The sequence below is a fragment of the Moschus berezovskii genome, chromosome 6 (assembly GCF_049115385.1).
Source record: "Moschus berezovskii isolate FMDL1 chromosome 6, NW_MosBer_1.0, whole genome shotgun sequence".
Lineage (NCBI taxonomy): Eukaryota > Metazoa > Chordata > Mammalia > Artiodactyla > Moschidae > Moschus > Moschus berezovskii.
In genome coordinates, this window is record NC_142465.1 from 74,957,519 (window position 1) to 74,979,835 (window position 22,317).

The following is a 22,317-nucleotide window of genomic DNA, read 5'->3' on the forward strand; positions in this document are numbered from 1 at the left end:
GAGAGTTTTTCCCGGAAAGATATTTCTAATTTCATGAGCACATAATGTCTTCTTTCCCACCCCACTGTCTTCTTCTTCCTTAATCTGGACTTACAAACGCCTTCTCCTAAAAACCCTGATCCCTTTCCTAGAGGTTGCAGATCGTTAGTCCACAGACTAGATTTAGCCCACAAGTAGGTTTTGCTTCACTTGCCTGATGTTGCATTGGTTATTTGGTTTTATGTTTTTAATATCTGTTTTACATAGGGCTTAAACTAATTTAGAATTCATATCTTTCAGATGAAAATTTAGATTCCTAACTTCTTTTGAAAAGCTGGAAGTTCCAAAAACATTAGGCCTACAGTGCCACATGGTACCTGACTGAGTTGAGTGACTGTGGCCCCTGTCATACCAGGCACAAGCTCCTTCAATTTTATAATGTGTCTTCTTTTTTCATCTTATCTGCCTTAGCCTCTACAGAGACTTGACTTTACAGCTTGTTAACCAGGATGCTTGGAGTAAAATTTGACCCATGTTTTTTAGAGATAGATGTTAACTTTCTTATAGCCTAGGGAACATTTCATAGCTCCTTTTTTTTTTAAGTGAAGTAGTATAATGCAATTGATGTTGGCCAAATGTAGCAACAATTTGAAGAGTAAAAGTCTTAATCCTTTTGTCTCCAGACCTATAGCTGCAGTCATATAATGGCATTATATATAATACAAAATTCTTGATGACGTATCACACAGAAGAGTTAGGGTTGGAGTGATGAAAATATGGGGGCCGGGAGCAGAGACAAGGTGGGAAAAACTATGATAAATATAAAATTACCCAATAAAATATCTACCGCGACTAGTGTACTTGAAGTATCTTAGGACCAGAGTCTTGGACAAAAAACCAGTCCCAGAATTTCAGTGTTAAGATCCTGAAACCTGGAAATTTACATCTCAGACTATACTCTTAAGGTTATAAGGTGGCAGGTATTTGTTCAGTGAAAATACTCTTTTATGAAACCTCACTGTGTTGCTGTGGTGGTGACTATTATTTGTTTTCTCTTTCTCTGGGTGGTATAAGATTGGTTTGAAGTGGGGAGCAGGAGGGAGGTAGTATCTAAGGTTGCCTCCTGCCCCCCATATATTGGCATTTTTAATTTTAATTTATTTTTTTACCATAACTGAGTGGTAGAGTTCAGCAACTGCGTGCCATGGTGGTGGTTATTTATATTCTTCTGAGTATTGGGCTGGGGTTTGGGGCGGGGGATGGTTTTTCAAGGAAAAAATTGAAAGCTCAATTCCCAGAGTGTTTTTGGGGGGTTGGAATGTTTTACTACATGGGTGAAGGATGGTAAGTTTTTACTCTGTAAGAGTGAATTTTATGCTCAGTGAGCAAAGGATTGTATGACTATAGTAGCTAATTTCACAGCAAGTTGTTAAATCATTTTAACAGCAGCAGACTTGAGGTCAGCTTGTGGAAAAGAGTCATCATTTCCACTAAGTCCTTAAAAGAACCAAGAAAAGAATCAAATGTGCCCTGATCCAGGAATCATGTCCTAACTTCATGTGCTGTGGTATCCTCCTGACAGATTTTTTTCCCTAAGGCACACGATGGCCTGTGCTAATTTCATTATATTCTAAAACAGTGTGTGGATCTAATTTTTTTGTCACCCTTCCATTGAGCTTGAAGAGAAAAGACTTCTTTTAAGAGATAGATGAGCATGACCTAAAATAGTTAATACACCTGTCTTACCTTTTACTTTCTTCTAAGGCTGTATTTCTTTTGTCTGCTTGGAAAGTGGCATGTATCTTACCATAAGTACCTTCACTTACTTATTTTCACTGGTTTCTCTTCTGCTGCCTGTTAAATTAGAAAAACAACTAGTCTTAAAAATAAGTAAGTAAAGGTACTTACTTTTAAGACTAGTTGTTTTTCTAATTTAACAGGCAGCAGAAGAGAAACCAGTGAAAATATGTCCTGTTGTTTTATGCCTAAGCAAATAAGAGATGAGTGGTGGAATTACATTTTTAGTGTGGCATCTGAAGACTTCTTAAAAATTACCTTCTCAGAAGCTTTATCTGGATCCTCTTTGTTCCTGACTTTTGGGAAATATGATGACCCTGTTCAACATTTTTGTTAATGGCCACCAACTCGAGGCCTTTTTCTTTTCTTTTATGAGCACCTGACACTTCCCAGGTTGCGCAGTGGTAAGGAATCCACCTGACAATGCAGGAAACGAGGAGACTTGGGTTTGATCCCTGGATGGGGCAGGTCCCCTGAAGTAGAAAGTAGCAACCCACTCCAGTATTCTTGCCTAGTAAATCCCATGGACAGAGGAGCCTGGCAGGCTACAGTCCATGGGGTCACAGAGTCAGACACGACTTAGCAACTGAGCATGCATGAGCACCCGAACAAACAGGAGAGGGACCAGTAGCACACAGTGAGTGTCTCAGGCAGGTGCTATCCCAGTGGTCGTAACCTCGATGTGTATCACAATCGCCTAGGGGAAAAAACTTGGTTTCAGGTGAGGCCCAAGTCGCATCTTTAAAGTTTCTCAGGTGATTGCAGTTTACAGCCAAGGCTAAGAATCACTGACAAGCCTGTAGGTTTTCAGACTGTTTCCCCAGAGTTCCTGAAAGTGCCTTAGGGGCTGCCTTCAGAGGAAGCAAGTGAGTGAGGATAGAAGGGAAGCAAATAGAAGGGATTCTAGGCCCCCACTCTCCTTGGCTATCTCTGGCCCCTCTTCTGCCTGAGCAGTTCCACTTTCATCTATTTCATATATCAGCTTTCTGTGTAGATTTCATTTGTTTAAAAGGGTGAGGGGTTCCACTGCTTTGAAGGAAAAAGAAGTTTTTTTAATGGCCCTTGACAAAGGTTTTTATGCAAGAATGGTAAAATAGATGTTTGAGATCCAGTTTTTGAGGGTGGGCTTCCCTGGTGGCTCAGAGGTTAAAGCATCTGCCTGCAATGCAGGAGACCTGGGTTCGATCCCTGGGTTGGGAAGATCCCCTGGAGAAGGAAATGGCAACCCACTCCAGTATGCTTGCCTGGAAAATCCCACGGACAGAGGAGCCTGGTGGGCTCTACTCCACGGGGTAGCAAAGAGTCGGACACGACTGAGCAACTTCACTTTTGAGGATGGTGAGCACTGAGTCCTTCTGCAAGAAATCTGTCAGGCAGCCTCTGAGAAATGTAGAAAAAGAAATAATTTTACTAACATTATAGAACCTAGCCTTGCTCTATGTGAGAAAAGCCCTGCTTAGTTAAAGAAGTCAACTTGCCCAAGTAAAAAGTCTAAAGCCAGGCCCCAGCAAGCTGGCCACTCGAGGACGTAATCTATCACAATGTCTTGGTTTTGGCCCACATGATTTTTTTTCCCTGTTTAGACTAGAACTGTTCTCCATTTTACCGTAGTCCACAATACTCCACGTTACTTATACTTAACCAGTTCACTCATCTGCCTATCCTTAAGGCCTGGCCCCTAAAAGCATTTGTGTTTGTAAACCCTAGAAAGTAATTTATTGGCACTTTGCTGTTTGCTGGGATATTTGATCATTAAAAACATTACTGTCTGTACTTGGCTGGTACAGAATATTATAACCTCTTGTCTGCTTATCCAGAAAGATGTTTAAACTATAGATATTTGGCAGCCATTGAAAGAATTATCTTTTATTTCACCTCCTCCTCCTCAAAAAAAAAAATAGTATGACTTTTAATTAAGAGGATAGTTTGGTTTGGTATTAGAACTTCATACAAAGTTTATGGAACACATTCATTTTAAATACTTTATTAAATCTATTTCCAGAAAACCAGATGGCATACCTGTCTTTTGGTAAACTAGATTTCATTTCTTTTTTTTTTCCTCATCTAGGTCAGATCAAATCTGATTAAAATTGTTCTGCTTTATCTTTTATTATTTAAACACTCATTGCCTTCTGTGGTCTCACTAATGGACTAATTTCCTGAGATTATAAATTGGCATGCTTTCATTTTCAGATTCCAGCCTGTCATCATTTTTCCAATTTTTTTGACATACTTGTTTTATGCTGTATCACAAAATAGGTTTCTTCTTCTCTGAAATCATTTGTCCCCTATATAATTAAGCTGTGCATCCAAGGATATTTATCCTAATGGCACCAATCAAACTTCCAATTTTTAGAAAGTAGCCATACCTTAAAAAAAAAAAAGCTGGCAAGTTAGCTGTCACCCACTTCCCAAAGCAAATTAGTAGGAAAAGTCAGTTTTTAAAAAAATTCCTATAGTAGTTCTATACCATAATATTGCTACTGCCAATTTTTTGGCTATTATACTCTTTCTTATTATAACTTAAAACTTGGACCAGAAAAGTATAGAAAGAGCATAATTTGAAAACATACAGCATAACTTTTTTTTCTTTTTGTAGCATTAATCTTATCACTGGTCATTTAGAGGAACCAATGCCAAACCCCATAGATGAAATGACAGAAGAACAAAAAGAATATGAAGCCATGAAACTTGTCAACATGCTTGATAAACTTTCCAGGTATTGTATTCCCCTCCATTTTTTGCTTGGTTTCTAAAAATGTTCTATTTCTTTGTCTCTCTCACTGAGAGTTACCATAGAACAGCAACTCTGGAAATCCATGTTGATTGGAACAGGCTGGCCCAGGCAGCACTAGTTCAGACCTCTCTTGGCCACTGTGGTTCTTCTACATGTGCCGCTTATGGATGTGCGTTCCTAAACATTTCAACTCTCAAAGCTAGGAGAGTAGCTGCCAGGTCACTGTGATATTTAACCAACTAACCTCCCTGTCTTCAAAAAGATGCTGCGAATTAGGTTTGGTGATTTTGCTGCTTCTTGTATTTTTTCGTTTTAGTCTGTTTTGGTTTTTGTTCCAAATCATGATGCTTTTTATTTTTATCCATTTTTGATGTGCAAGTTTGCAATTCTTTCTTTTTGGATTGCTGCTGAAACCAAGAATTCTAAACTGTCTAGGAAAAGGTGAAAAGGAATAGCTCAAATGAAGGATTTTCTGAAAGCAGGCACTTGTATTAATTAGGGATTCTAAAAACAATTTCCCCTTCCCTTCTTGCTTCACACCTCCTTCCCCTCCAAAAATAGACAGTTTTGAAAATAATATATACTAATAAGTAACTAGTCATCTTGGAGGAGTTATTAGAAAGTATTCCTTTCACACTTGCCTGAATTGCTCAATTTTCTAGTCATATATTGAGTCACTGTCTCCTTTAAGCCGTCTTGAGTGAGTGCTTCTGTGTGTTGGTGGCAGCTGCCACCAGAAGGTGAATTTCTTCTGGTCATCTCCTTTTTCACAACTACTCTGCAAAGGCTAGTATCCCTCAGTCAAGAGAAGTAGCAGCTGGAATGGTAAAGCCAGAAAGTGAACCGTAAAAGGGAAAGGTATAATAAAGAAACAGTCAGAGGCTAAGAGCACAGCAGGAAGCTTAGAGCAGAAATGTTCAAAAACAGGAAGAGCTGACATGAGGAGTGTGACAAGTTAGGATGTTTAAACCCTCTAGAGTCTTGAGTTTTCAAATGATGCTGGTAATGTGATAGACTTACACAGAAGTAAGTAGCTTCATATCTAAAAAGCTAGTATGACTAGAATTTAGTTGACTTCCAGCTATTCCTTTTAAATTTCCATCAATTTCCCAAGCTTAGAATTTACAGCTAACCATGCTCATAATATTCAAAAGACATTGTTATCTCTTTGCATATGACATTCTTCATACTTTGTATAGAATATACATGTTTCTACCCTGAATGAATTTACAGTAAAAGAGAAGATATATTGTTAGAGCAAACATAGGAGGCAAAGGAACAAATAAAAATAAGATTTGTACTTCACAAGGATCTGATGTGGCAAGTGAAACACAGCAGTGTAACTGCAGCAGTTAGGAGGAGAACCGGCAGAGTCCGCCTGGTAGATGGAGGGGGAAATGTTAACAAGGGCCAGAATGGAGCTACTAGCCTGAAGACAGTGAACTAGTTAGGCTGAGTAAATTTCGTTTTTCTTACATTGCATTTCAGTAATACGAGTTCTTAAAAGATAACACAGATACTATCCAACTGGCCCATTTGCCCTGGATGAGTAAACATCCAGCCGACTCCCAGCTCAATCTGAAGGTGATACTGATTTTTGCATAGCAAAATATGTCTTGCATTGGCTTTGATGGTATGAATTTATCGTCATTCAAGTTGAAGTTAAGGCAATTTTGAGGACAGTCCTGAATCACAACTTTTCCATGAAGTGTGGTGGGTTTTTTTTTTTTTCACATTGTCTGCCTTTATGTGCTTTCTAACATTTGCTCTCATTAATAACAGTCAATGACAGAACTGTATGGAGATCAGCAGTGGGCATTCCAAAGCTGGAATGCAAAGAATGAACCCATTCTTTATGCGTCGTCTTATGTGTTTGTCTTAGTTCCTTCTCTCTTTTCACTGTTGTTTTTGGTTTGTTTTTTGAGGTAAAAAAGATGCCGTAAGGTCAAGGTAGACTAAAATCAGTAAATTCAGGGAATATTTATTAAGCAGGTACTCTGTGCAAGGCACTGTGCTAGGAAGATAAGGGAGATTCAGAGGTGAATGTGGTAGTCTCTGCCTTTGGAAAACTCACCTTTTAGTGTGTGATATGGCTATAAGCTATTCTAGAATGCAGGGTAGAAAGAAGTAATGTCAAAATAAGGTCTGTATTGAACTGTGAGCACCAAGGAAAAGGAGCAGTTCATTCTGTTGCGATGAATCAGGGACTGTTTCACGGGGAAGGTAACAATTGTGTTGATCCTTGAAGTTTAAGAGGTGTTAGACTGACAAATGGAGAAATGACCATTCATTCCAGGTGGAGGGAAACTTACTCTTGTTAATAAGATAAATCTCTGTTATTCACATAGTGCATCTTTCTTCCAAAGAGCTCTGGTTATTTTATCACAATCTGATTAAGTTATCAGATTTATCATTAGAGGAAGCAAGGCCCGAAGAATTGCCCCACACATTTCCAAGCTAATGACTGATAAAAATCCATTTCCTTTCACAGTTTACAAAATGTACACATTTCCTTTCACAGTTTACAAAACGTACACTGTCTTTCTAGCTAAAGTGAGACTAAGAACTTCATTTTTCAGAATTCAAGACCTTTGCTCTGTCCAGTGTGCTACTGTGTCTGTCTGTTAGAGTCAGTGTTCGCCAGAATATTTCCTAAATCATCCTCTTCAGCAGTGTGCTATTGGTTAGTTCCTTCAGCTGTCACTCTAAGGATGTTCTGCATCCCACCAAGTCTTACGTGCTAAGAGTCTACTGTAGCTTTGTCTGGTTAGTTTTCCTTTCCAAAAATGAAATCATTTTCTCCTGGGCCTGATTTGAAAGGCGTGTAAGTAAAGGATAGGATTGGAGGTGATGTGGCCAATGAATGGACACTAGACACTCCCTTTTTTCCATCCATAGGAGAGCAGATGTGAAGGACCTGCACCAGGATGGTGGTTAGCCACAGTGGCCCGTGCCAAAGCACTTACCAAAGTGATGACTAAGGTTGGTCATGCCAAGTACTATTACTGAGCCTGGTGTAGGGTACAGATGTTATTTACCACCAAAACTAAAAACCACCAATGGAAAAATTTAAATTATATTTCCATTTGCCTCCAGGCTGGACATAGCCACTGCCTCAAGTTGCTCACCACCTTAGCAACTTTATCTAAGCTAGATTTTCAAGGACACTGGAGAGATCAGTGCTGAAACATTTTCTTCCCATTGAATACCAACTGACAGTGGTATTCCACGTGATTTTTCTTTTTTAGTATAAGGATTCTGTTTGTGACAGATGTAGGGAAGGGGATTGGCAGTGGACCTGGAGGTCTTAAGAGTTTGAGAATAATCTGAACCCTATAAATCCCATCATGTCTAGCTAGTACAGTGCCTTGTACCCTGTGATTTTCCCAGTGTGTTTGATGAAATGTCAAAGCTGATCCCCAAATCAAAGGTTAATTTTTTGCTCAATAAAATAGCCTACATGGTTTAAAGACCTTAAAGTATACTTTTGTCAGTTCAATTTCTTGGCCAGATGTCATAAAATTCAGGTCTGGAAAGGAATTCTGTAAGGTACTTTGGTCCATGAGTGGCTAATTTAAATAATGGGGTACCTAATTTCTTTAATATAGAATGATAATTGTAATATTTGTCAGACATAAGCATTAAGGCCTGAGGCAGAGAGATTATAGAAAGCTTTATTTGACATTGTTAATGTGAGAACAGAGGTGGGAAAGAGGATGAAATTGGACTGCCTCTCCACCTCTCCTTTTCTTTTTTGAACTGGAAAAAATGTAAGTCCCTGCAACTTAAGCGGGAGATTAGAATTCAGATTGTATGTGGTTAAGCAAGTCCAGTGTGGCTAATACAATTACATTCACCTTAGCTACAGCACACAATTTGCATATAACAGCACAGCCTCCTCCAGAAGAGGGGAGAGAGGATTGACTGGTTTAAGCCTAAACTAACCAAGGGAAGTAATACTTCAAGTTTCAAGTTTTGTTTTGACTTTTCTAATCCCCCTTGGTTTCTTAATTGGAATAGGACTGATTAATCTTCTACTCCACACTTATCCCATCACTGTTTAACAAGGTACATGGCCTTTTTGCTTATAAATTATATCAAAATCTTCTAAAATTTACATCTATATAAATAATTGTTTTCCATTTCTTCCCTTTCTTATCTACTCCTTGTCCAATATATTTTTGCCAGCCATTATGTAGTATTGGTGGGATATGGCTTTCTTAATAAATGCAAGTATCAAATATAGAAATAGTTCCCCCTTTAGTCTCCAGATATTATTTTTAAGCTTATTAAAGCTGGGACAGGTAATTTATGACTGGAAGTAATAACTATGTAATTTTTTCCTTTACTGAATTTCTTGACTCTGCTTATAAAAATAACAACTGTGATTACTCCCACCTTGATGAGTTAATCAAGGAAATGCTTTGTAGGTACATTTCAGAAATACGATCCAGTTTTTATAGCATTGTAAGATCTATTGTGGGTACGAAAGTGTAATGATCTTAATTGCTTACATCAGAAAATCCTTTAGCTCTGGACTGTCCAGTATGGTAACCACTAGTCATATATGACTATGGCTAGTCTGAATTGGGATGTCTTCTAAGTGTTAAAATACTCAGACATTCAAAGACTCAGTACAAAAAGAGAATATAAAATACCTCAATTGTTTCTTATGAATTTATGTTGAAATAATATTTTTGATATATTGGGTTAAGCAAATTATTTTAAAACTAATTTTACCTATCTTTTCTCACTTTTTTGATGTGGCTACTGGAACATTTAAGATTACATATATACAGCTTACATTATGTTTCTGTTAGCACTGTTCTACCTCATTAAAAATACACTGCAAGTTTGCTTAGAAGCTTAATTAAAGGAACTTGGATCCAGTTAAACTAATATACTCTTACAGTGGTAAGGGAGAAATATGATACTGTTCATCTTTAGGTTAAAGAGGGCCTTTCCACTGGCTGGACACCTCTAAGTAAGATGTCATCTACTTAGCAGTCTAAAGCAATCTTTGTATTGCTTATTAGTAGTCATTGTCCCTTAACTCTGTAGTAGGAATGCCTACTTTGAGCTCTTGATTTAAGCACTAGCCAAAATGACTTTTGTTTATTAGAGAAACATCAAATAAGAATAATCTCCATTGACTACTTGCTCTTAGTCACCCTCCTCCTTTAACTTTTAAGTCTTTCTAATCGAGAAGAGCATGTCAGAACTTCCATTTCTACTGCTTTATTCAACACTGTCAGTTGGCATGCTGACCTCTTATTAATATTTATTTTGCTAATTTTGGACAACAGGATAGAAAGGTCTGTAGAGAAATTACCAAGAAATAAAGATCACCTTCACTTAAGGGTAAAACTCAGTTTTATTTTTCTAACACTATCCCTAACCTCTTTATATTTTCTTAACCATACTCTTTAATGTGAGATGGATAGCACATTTTTAGAAGCTTTGCATGTGATCTTCTAACAGAAATGAGAATAATAAAAGACTAATATTTTATATATTGCTTTTAAGTTTGAAAACAACCTTGTGAATTAGATAGGGTAAGAGATATTTTATTGAGGCATAAATGGGACCAGTGATTAAGCATCTAAACCAAGATCAGGCATCTTGTTAATGACATAGGATTTGGTTCTTAGACTTCAGACTCCAAATCTTAAATGTTATTTTAAAAAATTACCAACATACAGCTCTCAAATTTGTCAGTCTGTTTATCTTTAGTAAGATGCTCTAAATTTTAAATAGATTCAAAGGACAAAGATAGATAGTAAGCATATTTACCTGAGAAGAAAATTAAGATTTGGAGGCCATTCCTGCGTTTTCATTCCATAATTGAGCTTTTCTCAAATATCAAGTCAGATCCTAAGCAGCTTATATCAAAAACAAAAACAGCTTCATATGAAGGAAACCAGTAAAACTGCTATGATTCTATGTTAATACAAAATATTTTAATTATATTGAAAAGAGAATATTCTGATAGATTCTTACATTCAGTGTGATCATATGAAGAAAATTAACTTTAGAAAGTCTTCCCTATTTACAAGGCTGTTACCTGTTTATTCAACTCCCGAAATGGAAGGACATGCATGGTGTGGACAATGTGCCATATCCATTTCTCTTGGGAATGATACTTTTATGTTATATATTTTAACTTCCCAACTGTACCCAATCCCAAAGCATGATGGTGAGGCTAAGGGAAGGGTCTCAGAAATGTTTTTGAAAAAAGGAGCTTGAAGACCTCAGATTTGGTACAGAAAAGCCACCATACCTCTCCTACCTATTGGTTAGTGGCTTAGTAAAAGATGAGTATAACTTCAGCACTAGGAAGCCATCAGATGGAAGATTATACTGAAAGATGAAGGATCAGCAAAGAACATGCTCTGATGGTATATAACTAAACATTTAACTAGTGCCAAAAGTTGTATTAATTTCTTGAAGCATTTAAAACACTTCAGAATATCACAAGTTTTGAGGAAATCCATTGTACCTTAATAGATTATGGACTATTCCGTTGATGCTGAAGTATTGAAATAAGATGCACTCTCAGAATTATAGCAAAGATTACAGAGCTTCCTTCTCCAGGCTCTCACAGACTCCGTTACAGCAGGCATTTTTGGAAAAGCTCTGTTAATTAAAATGCTTCATTTATATACTAATTTTCATCCTATCTTCCAAATGTGAAAGGGAATTAAATACAGAATGGCTAATTTTAAATGTCAGGGTTCTTTTTTTCCAAGCCAACCTTACATTAAGAACAGGAATCCCTGTGCCAAAGAAATGGTTCCCAATTATCCCATCCTGGGTTTTGTTATACATTGTACAGAAGTCAACAAAACAAGTATGTAACAGAACCTGCCTAAATAACAGCCACCCTCATTAAAATCAGAATTAATCAGGGGGTGATTGAAGGAAACAATGCTTCATAGGTTCCCCCTTTTTCTTCTTTTCTAATCATAGAACAAAATATGTTACATAAAAGGATTGGAACTATTATGCAGTACTCAATTAGAGGGAGGTGAATAGGTCTCTAACATGCTGTTTTATCAAAAGAGCAGACTGGTGTTTGCATGACTGTTGTTTCATTACAGACCCTGTCATTAATTCCATGTGTCAATACTGCCCTGTAGTACACAGAGCAGACAAGAAAGAAGAGCCCTTGAAAACAAGGGAATGATTTTTGAGTCGTTATCAAGCTAAGTGGCAAGCGGGAAGCTGAAACTCGTATAGGTAAATTCGAAGGGACTCTTGGGAGATCTGCAAGTGGGAAACAAGAATGCATTTTACCAACTGCTTAATTATGTCCTGTTTTTCAACAAGTACACTTGAATTGAATGCTTTGTTTGTATTGCACAAAAACATGTGCTTTGGGCAAGAGTATTCTCTTGTTTCCAGGTCAAGTAAGGTGTTTTATACACATACACATCTGGCCTGTTCTATAATGTGCTATTGGGTATGTTAGTATCTGAGCCCCAATATTGCACTGTCATTTCTGGGGGAAAGTTATGTAGGAACCAGAAGTCTAAAAAGTGGAGCCTTCTCTAAGGTCCTGAGAGGTTGTATAAGCCCAGGCATCCCAGAGGAGCATACTTACAGGGAAATGGTGGCTCAGGAAAATGTGGAACTATATCTGGGGAAAAAAAGACAGACTATAAAACTTTAAATATGGTATAAATTCCATAATCTCCCACCCCTAAACCTTTAAAAAAGTACTTTTTGGTTTCCGTTAGCAGTCCTAAGGGTTAGGCTGGGGCAAAATAAGGTTTCCTTTCTTGGACGTGCTTTATCTGTGTCCTCGTGCCTGGCCAAACCCTTATAGATTATGGTTCCTTATCGTTTAGTAAGATCAAATTTCTAAATGATGTTTCGTTCCAGTTGAACATTCTTGGAGGCTTATCTCTTCCCTGGCCAGATGCCTGATCAGATGAGAAGCCCGCCATGATACTGTCACAGTGCCTAGAATGGGCTCTTTATCCAGTAGACATCACTGTACTTTTTGATGATAACGAGGGCAGTCTTAACTTGTGTTAAGGCCTGTGTATAGCATTGAAGGTAAGTATGAAGGAGTTATTGCTATGTGAATATCTTAACCCTGATGCACATTTCAGTATACAGTATCTTCGTTTAACCATGATCTACATATATCTAACACCTAGCCATCCTTTTTAGATGGGACCGTCATAATTTAGGACCAGTAACTCTTCATGAATTGGCCTGTTTATTGAGGGCCATGATTGAATTTAGATCCATCCTTGTAACATTTGCCATTGCTTTGATTTATTTTTGGAATCATTCTAATCATTTGCTGGTAGCTTTGCAGAAAGGACTTGTGGTCTTGGTGTATGTCAATGACAGGTAGGCTGCTGTGCTTGACTTTTAGGTCTAGAAGATCTTGATTAGAAACAAAAGCCTAGCAGTTTTAGTGTCTTAAAAACCTAGCAGCTTTTTAAGTAGATCATAATTATTTAGTAACCTAATATTTAGACTCTTGGAATTAGAATAGAATCTTAGGGATCATCTTGTCCAACCCCTTCATTTTATAGATGGGGAGACTCAAGCCCAGAGAAGGAAATGACTTGCCCAAGGACACCTAGCATGTTAGTGGACAATCTGAGACTAGACCAACTGGTGCCCCATATGTAAGCAGCTGAGTCTACATGAATCAGTGGTTGGAAATTCCAGGTTGTATGGCACAAAGAGGGCCTTGATTTCTGGACGGTCAGAATGCCTGATGACATTGACTCATCAGGGAAGTAATTACAGTTAAAATAGTATGAGGATGACTCATCACAAATGGTTCTCTACCATTGTCCATTTATGCTATGACCCATGTATTATATTCTTTCAGTAGAACATTACTGAGCACCTATTATGTGCCCATCCTAGATACTGCAGATCACAGCCAGATAAGACATGGACTCTGTCCTCAAGTTGCTCAAGTCAGTAGAGAATGAGAAATCCCTGGAAAGCATCATGCAGAATTCCCTGTAGAATGCTAATACATTTCCTAATTGTAAATCTTGGTGGTGAAAGTGAACCTTTTGTCTTGGTCAGGGTTTGTTTATTAGGAGTCACATAAAACACTGTACCATTCCTTTCTGTGAAAATACAAGATAATAGCAACTGCATCTAAATTGAGTTCATAAATACTTATTGAGGATCTACCATTTGCAAGGCACTGTGCTAGACACATAGGGATATGAAAATGAATACAGTGTAGAATATTTTCTTTTTAATATATCAAAGCAATATTGTTTTATAGCTTTCAGCCTTTGTAATAAGAATTATTTTTAATAAATAGTCTTAAAATATGGGACCCTTGAAATAGAAGACAAAATATCTCTGTACTGTAACCCAGACTTGTCAGCCCAGGATTGCAAAGTCTCCATCCAAATCCTCTTGTACCCCATATCTGTCTTGAGCTTTATTTTTCCTTTATCTCAGCCAAGCCAGCCTGCTTGCCAGTCCCTGCACACAACTAACTCTCGCTTCTGTGCCTTTGCTTTACTAATCTTCTGCTTCGGGATGCCTTTCTCCCCATGAATCTATGTCCATCACTGCCATTACAGTCTGGCCCTGAATCCATCTCCTGCCAGGAGCCTGTGATCAGCATCCCCACCTCCTCCGTGTCCCTCCCACGTGTACATAGCCCGTATGACTGGTGGAATAACAGTTCTGTGGTATTCATTAATGCTTCCCATTCTGTCCACATCTTGCTGATCTAAATACAACAGATCTTACTAAATGAAGCAGTTTAGTATAACCAGGTCATTTTTCAGACCTTTTATGAGTAAGTTTCTATATCAAAGAATTCATTTTGGTATTTGTGGGCTGTTATATGATAGAGAGGAAGATCAGAATCGTTAGGATAGGGGTTTGAAAAGTAAGCCTCGGGGTCCATAAGAGAAAATAGTCACATATCTGTAAGTGATCCTGTCTCCTTCCATTCCCAAACAGGATGAGAAATCACCTTTAAATAAATTTCAAATACAGTAAGGGTGTATTGAACTGTCAAGCTAGGGAAAGCAGGGCTCTGCCTGTTAATCATCTCAAGCTTGTTGATCTGCTGTTCTGTAATTCCTTTAATATTGTTTAATGTGTGTGTGTTTTACCTTCTGAACTGACTAAAAGCTTCTTGAGGACAGGGACCATGTCTTTTATTTGCTTCTGCATATTCTTCCCCCACTTATTCCCAAAGAGTGCCCTAACAATCTTGTGGAAACCTTCCTTCCATAAGCACATAAAGGAGAGGAAATGCATCTCATGGGTTCCAACTACATCCCAGCCATTGCATTATGTACTTCATATGTATAATGACCTTTCACCCTCATGACGATTCAGTGAAATGGGTATTCCTATCCCAATTCTACAGATAAGGAAACTGAAGTTCAGAGAGTTCAAGATCTTACTGCTGTAGAACCTAGGTCTGATTCCAAAACTTTTATACGCCTTTCACTATACCACAATAACAACTAATAAATATTTAGGACTCCTTTACAGTTCATAGAACTCTTTCATCTACACTATTATTGTTGCTGTTACTACTACCACTGCTAGTACTATAACCCCTTAAGTCATCACTAGAAAGTAGGTAGGTAGAGCTAGTATTATTATCCCCAATTCACAGATGGGAATACAGAGACCCAGAGACTTGCCCAAGATCACACAACTGGTAAGTGGAAGAGCCAGGACTTCAAAGAGACTTCCTGACTCTAGACCTTTTTGTTCTTTCCAGTGTATTGCATTGCCGCCTTAATTTATTTGCATGAATGCATAATTATGTGGCCAGTTATCACTGACACCTCTCCTACAGGAGTGTCCATAAGACAAGACATCCTATAGCATACTATAGCCATGTGAAAAAGAAAATAATTCATATCCTTAGAGGAGCATCTATGTTAGTAGAGGGGTGATACAGAAAATCCAAAAAATAAAGCCTTGAGAAGAATAGTTCACAAGTGAGAGTTAAAATATGAGCCCCTTTACTCCATAGATGAATTTTCATAATTTGGCCATAAAACTTTTGTAATGTTTTAAATTATTTCTATTATAAAATTGGATTAGGGAGTAGGGGTGAAACCTATGGATTTGATTTGAAAATATTCCTCCTGGGTTTGGATGAGAAAGTACTGGCTACTTTGTGCAAGCTGGTAGCTAGCCCCAGTATCATTCTGTTACCAGAGAAATGAAGAAATATTAGGAGTGATGGCATGGCCCCCCAGCAGTTCATCACTATCTTGGTAGAATTCATACAGTCTCATCTACTGATCCCATTCCACCCACCCATACCCTTCACCCTACCCCACCTTACTGTTCCTGCAGTCACCAACCCCTTCAAACCTTTGAACTTTCTGATCCCTTAATGTTTCACCCCAGAAGGTGGTCCCCTTCTCCTTTTGTATTGATTAATAGTAAACAGTGTCCAGTATCACAAAATCCTTCAGGACAACCAAAACTAGGAATTGTTACTAAAGTACAGATGTGTAGTATGAATGGTGCTAGAGAGACGTTTCAGTGGAAGCAGATTGTTCTCTAGTTCCGCTAAACATTTCTACCTGGTTGTCATGCAGAGTTCTTCCCTGTCCTGAGAGATGTCAGTGTCTCCCCCCGTCCCCCAGAATCTGCTCCATCTGCGGTGCTCTTGCTTGAATGAATGGTCACCATCCACATGGTCATCTGAGCTGGGAGCCATAGAGACACTCTTCCTCACTCCCCTTTACCAACTCTGCCCTCCCAGTGGATGACAGCTCTACCTTGGAAGTGATGCCTTTTCTTCCCACAACCACAATCCAACTTTGTCTCCTCTCACACGCACTGTTACAGTGACATCCTTGTGACTTGTCTCTCTGCCACAGTTTCCCTTATTCCGATGTGTCTTTGCACTGCTGCCAGAGATTCTTCCCTAAAAACCAACCCTGGCTGGGCATTCCTTACAGGCTAGGACCCAAGCTGCTTACTTTGACATTCAAGACACTTGACTCCCAGACCCCAAACTGCCCTTGGAGACTTACTTCCTGCTGCTCCTTCACTGAACCTCACCCCTCCCCAAACTGGGGCCCAAGCTGGGCCCTTTCCCAGCTTGAGAGCAGAGAAAGAAATTGACACAATCCAGAAAGGTCTACACAAACAATCACAAGTAGGCGGGACCATACAGAGTCCTCCACACAGTCTCCCTTGCCAGAAAAGTCCTGTGCCATCTTTGCCTGGCATAGGACACCTCCCTGGAGGTGCTGCTCCCAACTTCCCCAGGCGATTATTAGATCGATGCTTCATCTCAGGAGCTGTGATTTCATTTGTTCCTGATCCTGTTACAGCATTTACCCCATTATGTCCTAAGTTATTTTCCATGTGTATGTTTCCCCCACTGCTCAAGGGCAGCAGCTGTGCCTGGCCTTCCTTCTCTCCCCAGTATTATGACACAGCATAGTTGTTGCTCAGAGTGTGTTCCTTCAGTACAGTTAGAGCAGTTAATCCAGAGGTGCAAAGAGCCCTGGACTGGGATTCAGGGACTGTCCCAGGTCCAGCTTTGCCACTAGATACGTGACCTTGGGTAAGTCACTCAGTCTCCTTTATTAAACAAGGGAGTTGGACTAAATGATCTCTAAGGCCGCTTTAAGTTCTATGATTCTGACCCCATTTCTGGGATCACGAAACACATTTCCTACTTTATAAATATTTAGCAACCTCAATTTAACCAGTCAACCATCCATATTAATAGAGTCTTCAGACTCTCAGCAGTAGTCTTCTGGTAAGAGCTGCTTGATTAGGCTCCTGTTGGCTTATCCAGTGACCACTGAGCTGTTCTTCCCCTTCCCCAGAAGTTTCTCTGCACTTGTAACACTAGCATGCGGTTGTGTGGCTGGCCCTTCCCAGGAGGGAGCCCTTCTTTGTGCTGGCCTGAGGGGCAACCACAAGGAAGCAGAGGGAGAGGAGGCTTTATTATTTTCCTTCACTCTAGCTCCTACCAGCATTACAATTGCTGCCATGTGGGTTCTTGCTGTAGACATGTTTTTAGGGGGCGATGCCCGTTTCTGTGAGAAATAAGTTTTAAGCAGCTTGTGCTCTTCAAGACTCCTTTTAGAGTGCACTGCTGACTTTTTGGGATGGGAGGAGGACTAGAGTTAGCAGCTCAACAGGTACATTCACCATAATCTCCATATAATAAATAAGAGCCCATGAAAAGATTAAATAAATCTTTCCTAACACTTTTTGATTGGCTTAGTCAATAATTAATCATCTTTAGATGAGGCTGTAACTTTTGGAGTAGATATAATTGGATTAGCTGAAGAGAGGCAGTTGGGGAGCTTTGAAGAGATTAAAATGGCTGTCAATCCCATAATTAAACTGCCACAAACAAAAGCAATGGTGTTTTTTTAAAAAAGAAGGAGAGAAAGAAGGAAAGAAAAGGGAGGGAGAAAGTTGGGAAAGGCCAACTGATTTGAAATCAATAAGTACTTATGTATCACTAGAGACTGGAGAGGGAAAAATCAAATGGCAGATTTATTCCATTAAATGAAATCCATACATATCAAATCAGCCATTTAATTACATGGCTGGTCCACTGGGACAGGTGAAGTTTTGGCAGCTTCAACTTCACTTAAATCCACAAAAGAAAAAAAAGTTAATTATTAAAAACAGAAGAGACCTGCTCCTTGTCCTGAGCCCATTTAGACCTTGACTTTTCATACTTTTAATTGGCTTAGTAGGTATGGCCTGTGTGAATGAAGTCTTTTATCTCCCTCTTTTTCTTTCCATACCCCTTTCATCTTTCCTGTTACAAACACACAGAGAGAGCTTGAGGAAAAATACTTTGGTTTTTAAAGACTTTTTTTTTTTTTTTTTTAAGGATGTGGATTTGGGCGGGGGGAGGGTGTGTGTGTGATGCTGGTGAATACTTTTTTCTCTCTCTTTTATCTCTTTTTCCAGAGAGGAGTTGCTTAAACCAATGGGACTAAAACCTGATGGGACAATAACGCCTTTGGAGGAAGCACTCAACCAGTACTCTGTCATCGAGGAGACCAGCTCTGACACAGACTGAAAGCATCACCTGCTCAACTCTCAGTATTGCTTTTATCAGCATCTTTTCTCTGTAGCTCCAGGGGAATCTTTTCTCTAAAACATATATGCCCTTGCTTTGGCTAGAAACACATTAACTGGTTTACTCATTGAGAATCCAGCGTATTTAAGAAGTGATCCTGTGTTTTTGCGATATTGAGGCATTCATACAGAGCTGCAGTTAGATGGAGTTGCAGGGACTAGGAACAGGAAAAAAAAAATTCCATTCTGTCAAGATAGAACTGAATGACTTCACTCTATAAAGCAGCCCTGGTTGAATCTGGCAGTTCTGTTTGCCAAGATTCTTAACAGAAGATTTAGCTGTGTCCTTCCTCTCACTTGTGTGAGCTGCCCTTTCTGAGTCTCTCCAGAGACGGAGGCACATGAGAAGCAGAATGAGCTGCTAAAAGGGGCTGAGGCAAGTGACCCTTTAGATCAGGATTGAGTGAATGGAAGCCAAGCAGCTGCTCCATAGGCCTAGCCCCACTCTTCACTTCATTTCAGTTTTGTATAAATCTATAGACACACCCACACACACCCACACACAGTCCCAGACTTGCAAACTGATTACATTCAAAAAAGTTTGTATGTCAGTTATCTAGAACTTCAGAATACATTTCTCCCTATAAAGTTACAAAGGATGGTTTAGTTCTGAGGCAGCTACCAATGCCTATTTATTCCCTAATAACCTGAACACTAGTACCATAGAACTGAACCCCCATCTGTATTGCTGCATGGGGAGCATGCATTCTGAGGTCTAACATAGGGGTGCCAGGAAAACATACCCTCCAGCCCGGAAGAGGGAATGGGGACCCCTGGGTACTGGGAGTTCTTTTGTGGCCTCTGCTGAGGGTGGAGGAGACAGCAGCACCCATTTGTACATTATAGGTCATTCATACGTCACATGTTTTAAATCGGGGACTGTGTGTGCTTGTGTGTGTTCTGCCTTTCTACCACATGTGATCAGTTTAATGGTAACTTTATTTATTTAAAAAAGAAACACAAATAGTTACTGTTAAACTGATTAAGGCTGTTTTTACTTTGGTAAAACAGATTGGTCATATGAAAAAGTAGAAAATGAATCATGCAATAGACAGTGGGCCTAGTTAATCAATGGCTAAAGTTGAAAAGGGGTTGGTTTCCTCTTATATATATATATATGTATGTATGTATATACATATATATATACACATAATGTGCTTAACCACTGCCTTTTAAAACTTTAAATTAAATAAAACATTGGGGTTGATTCAATTTAGCCATCTGTGTGTGTTTCTTTATAAACAATACTATTTATTGTTTATTGGGGTAAACAATACTATTTCACAGTTTATGCTTTTTTAAAGTGCTTTTACATCTATTATCTCAGTTGTAATAAATAGCTTTTCTAAGGATACAGTATACAGAGTATTAGTGAAATGTCATTTATCCAGAAGTCACTTCTCTGGCAAAAGTACAAATCAGGAATTCAGTTTTAAAAGGCCTTTGAGCTGCCAAAAGAGATGTCAGTTTCTTACAATTTATTTCTACGTGAGAACCTCAAGAATCTCTCACTTTTTGCCTCTTTACTAAAATTTGCATATATTTCTAACATGTTTAGTTATCTGACTTTCAAGTCCACCGGAAAAAAAAAATGGCAAAGGAGGAGGCTGTTGGATGGAAGGCAGACCTACTGAAAGCAAAAATCCAACTGAAAACTGGATAGGAAATGTAGGGAGAATGAGAACTACTTGAGGCATCATAGGTCTGGGACCATCTGTTTCCCAAAGGACATTCTTGTTGACCCAGAAAGTATCTGTACAATAGTATGGCCTGTAAACTAATTCTCATAATGATGACCTTGTGTTTCTTTTTAAAAAAAGTTAAATCCAGAATACTCTATAAAAAGACTATAAAGAACACAATACATTTTAGGATTTTCATCCAAAATAACTGGAGTAGAAGTTATGGGCAACCCATGTTTTAACAGTAAATAAAGTGAAACTTGGTAATTCATAATTTTAGATTAATTGAAAAAAAATTTAGAAAAAAGAATTTTAAGTATTTTTGTTACTTCATTCTACAAATGCATTTTTAAGATATTTTTATAATTTCTGCAATCAAATAGCTTTGGCATGAGTGTCGCTTACCTAAATGAAGACATGTTTAATGAAATACCATCTTGCCAGCTTTATGCAGAGTTAGTGTTTGAATAGTCTTGTTTTAGTTGCTGTGCTCTTCTGTTTTCAGTGAGTTCTGTTTCATTTTTAATTTCTCTATGCTGGGCACTAGGCTTTGTTTTGAAGAGAGAATTTGCAGAGGGAGAAGATGAAAGTGACTTCATCTTGCACATGGAAAGAGAACCAACATCTGTTGATTGCATGCTCTGTGCTGGGCTTTTTATGTATCTTTATCTTGTGTATCCTCATCGCATCTCATGTTAGAGATCATCTCTGGAAAGCACAGTAAGTTACCCAACATCACACAGCAAGTAAGACTCCAACTCGGGCTGGCCTGACCCCCCAGCACCTCACCTTCCCCTTTATATTGCCCACGGGGGTCCACCTTGTGCCTCCTTATGACTCTGGAATGCTGGGGGACTGGTAATTCTCAGGCCATTTTAAGCAATAACTGTTTCAGCATAACTGGTTTAAAGAACTTATTGAGTAGGGAGGTGACTCAAATGAAGAAGTATGAGCAGGAAACTTGCTCAGTTAGTACTGAATTTCAGATAAGGGCGTGGAATCCTTTAGGTCAGAGATTAGGGCTGCAGGCTCCCCAACACCGCCCCCCTGCCGTGACCCTCGACATGTCCTGGCTCAGTGACCTGCAACTGCGCTCTGCAGGCCCCTGTGTCCACATCCCTCCCAATCTTTAAAACAGAGTATGGGGAAGCAAGTTCAAACATAAGGCACTTGAGCTGCTGCTTTAGAGTAACAATCAGCAAATACCTGAGGCCCTTTCAAGCCCCTTTCCCACACCCACTGGTCCTGAGAGATGGACAGGATGGACCTTACTGTCCCTCCTTTATAAACAAAGATGTGGGCAGAGGTGGTATACTTGCAACCTCCCCTCATGACCATCAGTCTTGCTGCCTCCCAGTACTAGATGTCTCTTATGTTGACTTTCCTTCCCCCTCGGATTTTAAAAATAATACGTTTCATTGTGGAAAGTCTGGAGAATACAGAAAATACTAAAGTTAATCATTCACCCCACAACCCACCACCTGAGATAGTCTCTGTTAATGTTTCAGTGTATTTCCGTCCTGTGTTTTTTCTATGCGTATATAATTTATTTTACTACTAGATTGGGATCATGCTGTATTTACAGATTTGTATCCTGCTTTCTTCTTTAACATACTGTAAGCATTTTCCCATGTCAATAAATATTCTTCAAAAATTAATGGCTATATGATATTCCATTATATGCATTGTGGTAAACAGTAGTAATTGCTTACCCAGTATTATTCTTCCTTACTAATGGAGGAGACATCATGACCTATCCCTCCTCCCCACAAAAATCAGGGCCTGCTGCCTTTCTGGGAGGCAGCATGGGCCTTGTCAGCACTGCAGAGCTGCAGGAAAGGGGAATGGGCACCAGGAAGAGCGGACTAGCTCTGCCATACACAGTCCAGCAGGAGCCTTGGTGGCACAGATCATGACACAGCTAGATAAAGTGCCTAGATGATTCTATAATTTTTGTTAAGGAGAGGCATTTGAAAAGAGCAAGGTATCTAGCTGACTTTAAGAAGTCTGCATGTA

General features: G+C 39.0%; 1 protein-coding gene across 5 annotated transcripts in view; it reads left to right on the forward strand.

The window, feature by feature from the left end:
- RIC8B (RIC8 guanine nucleotide exchange factor B) overlaps positions 1 to 21,930 on the forward strand; it is a 111,733-nt gene extending 89,803 nt beyond the window's left edge. The window contains exons 9-13 of one of the 5 annotated variants that reach the window (XR_008681711.2): positions 4,376 to 4,495; positions 7,412 to 7,495; positions 11,614 to 11,752; positions 12,398 to 12,574; positions 18,449 to 21,930. Coding sequence is in view for 2 of the 5 variants with exons in the window: in XM_055394258.2 (XP_055250233.1) it covers positions 4,376 to 4,495; positions 18,449 to 18,560 (232 nt within the window). In the remaining 3 variants the exon portion in view is untranslated. Of the gene's footprint in view, positions 1 to 4,375; positions 4,496 to 7,411; positions 11,753 to 12,397; positions 12,575 to 18,448 lie in introns of all 5 variants that reach the window. The other 4 variants (XR_008681710.2, XR_008681712.2, XM_055394258.2 and 1 more) reach the window with 4 other exon arrangements.
- The last annotated feature ends 387 nt before the right edge of the window (positions 21,931 to 22,317 follow it).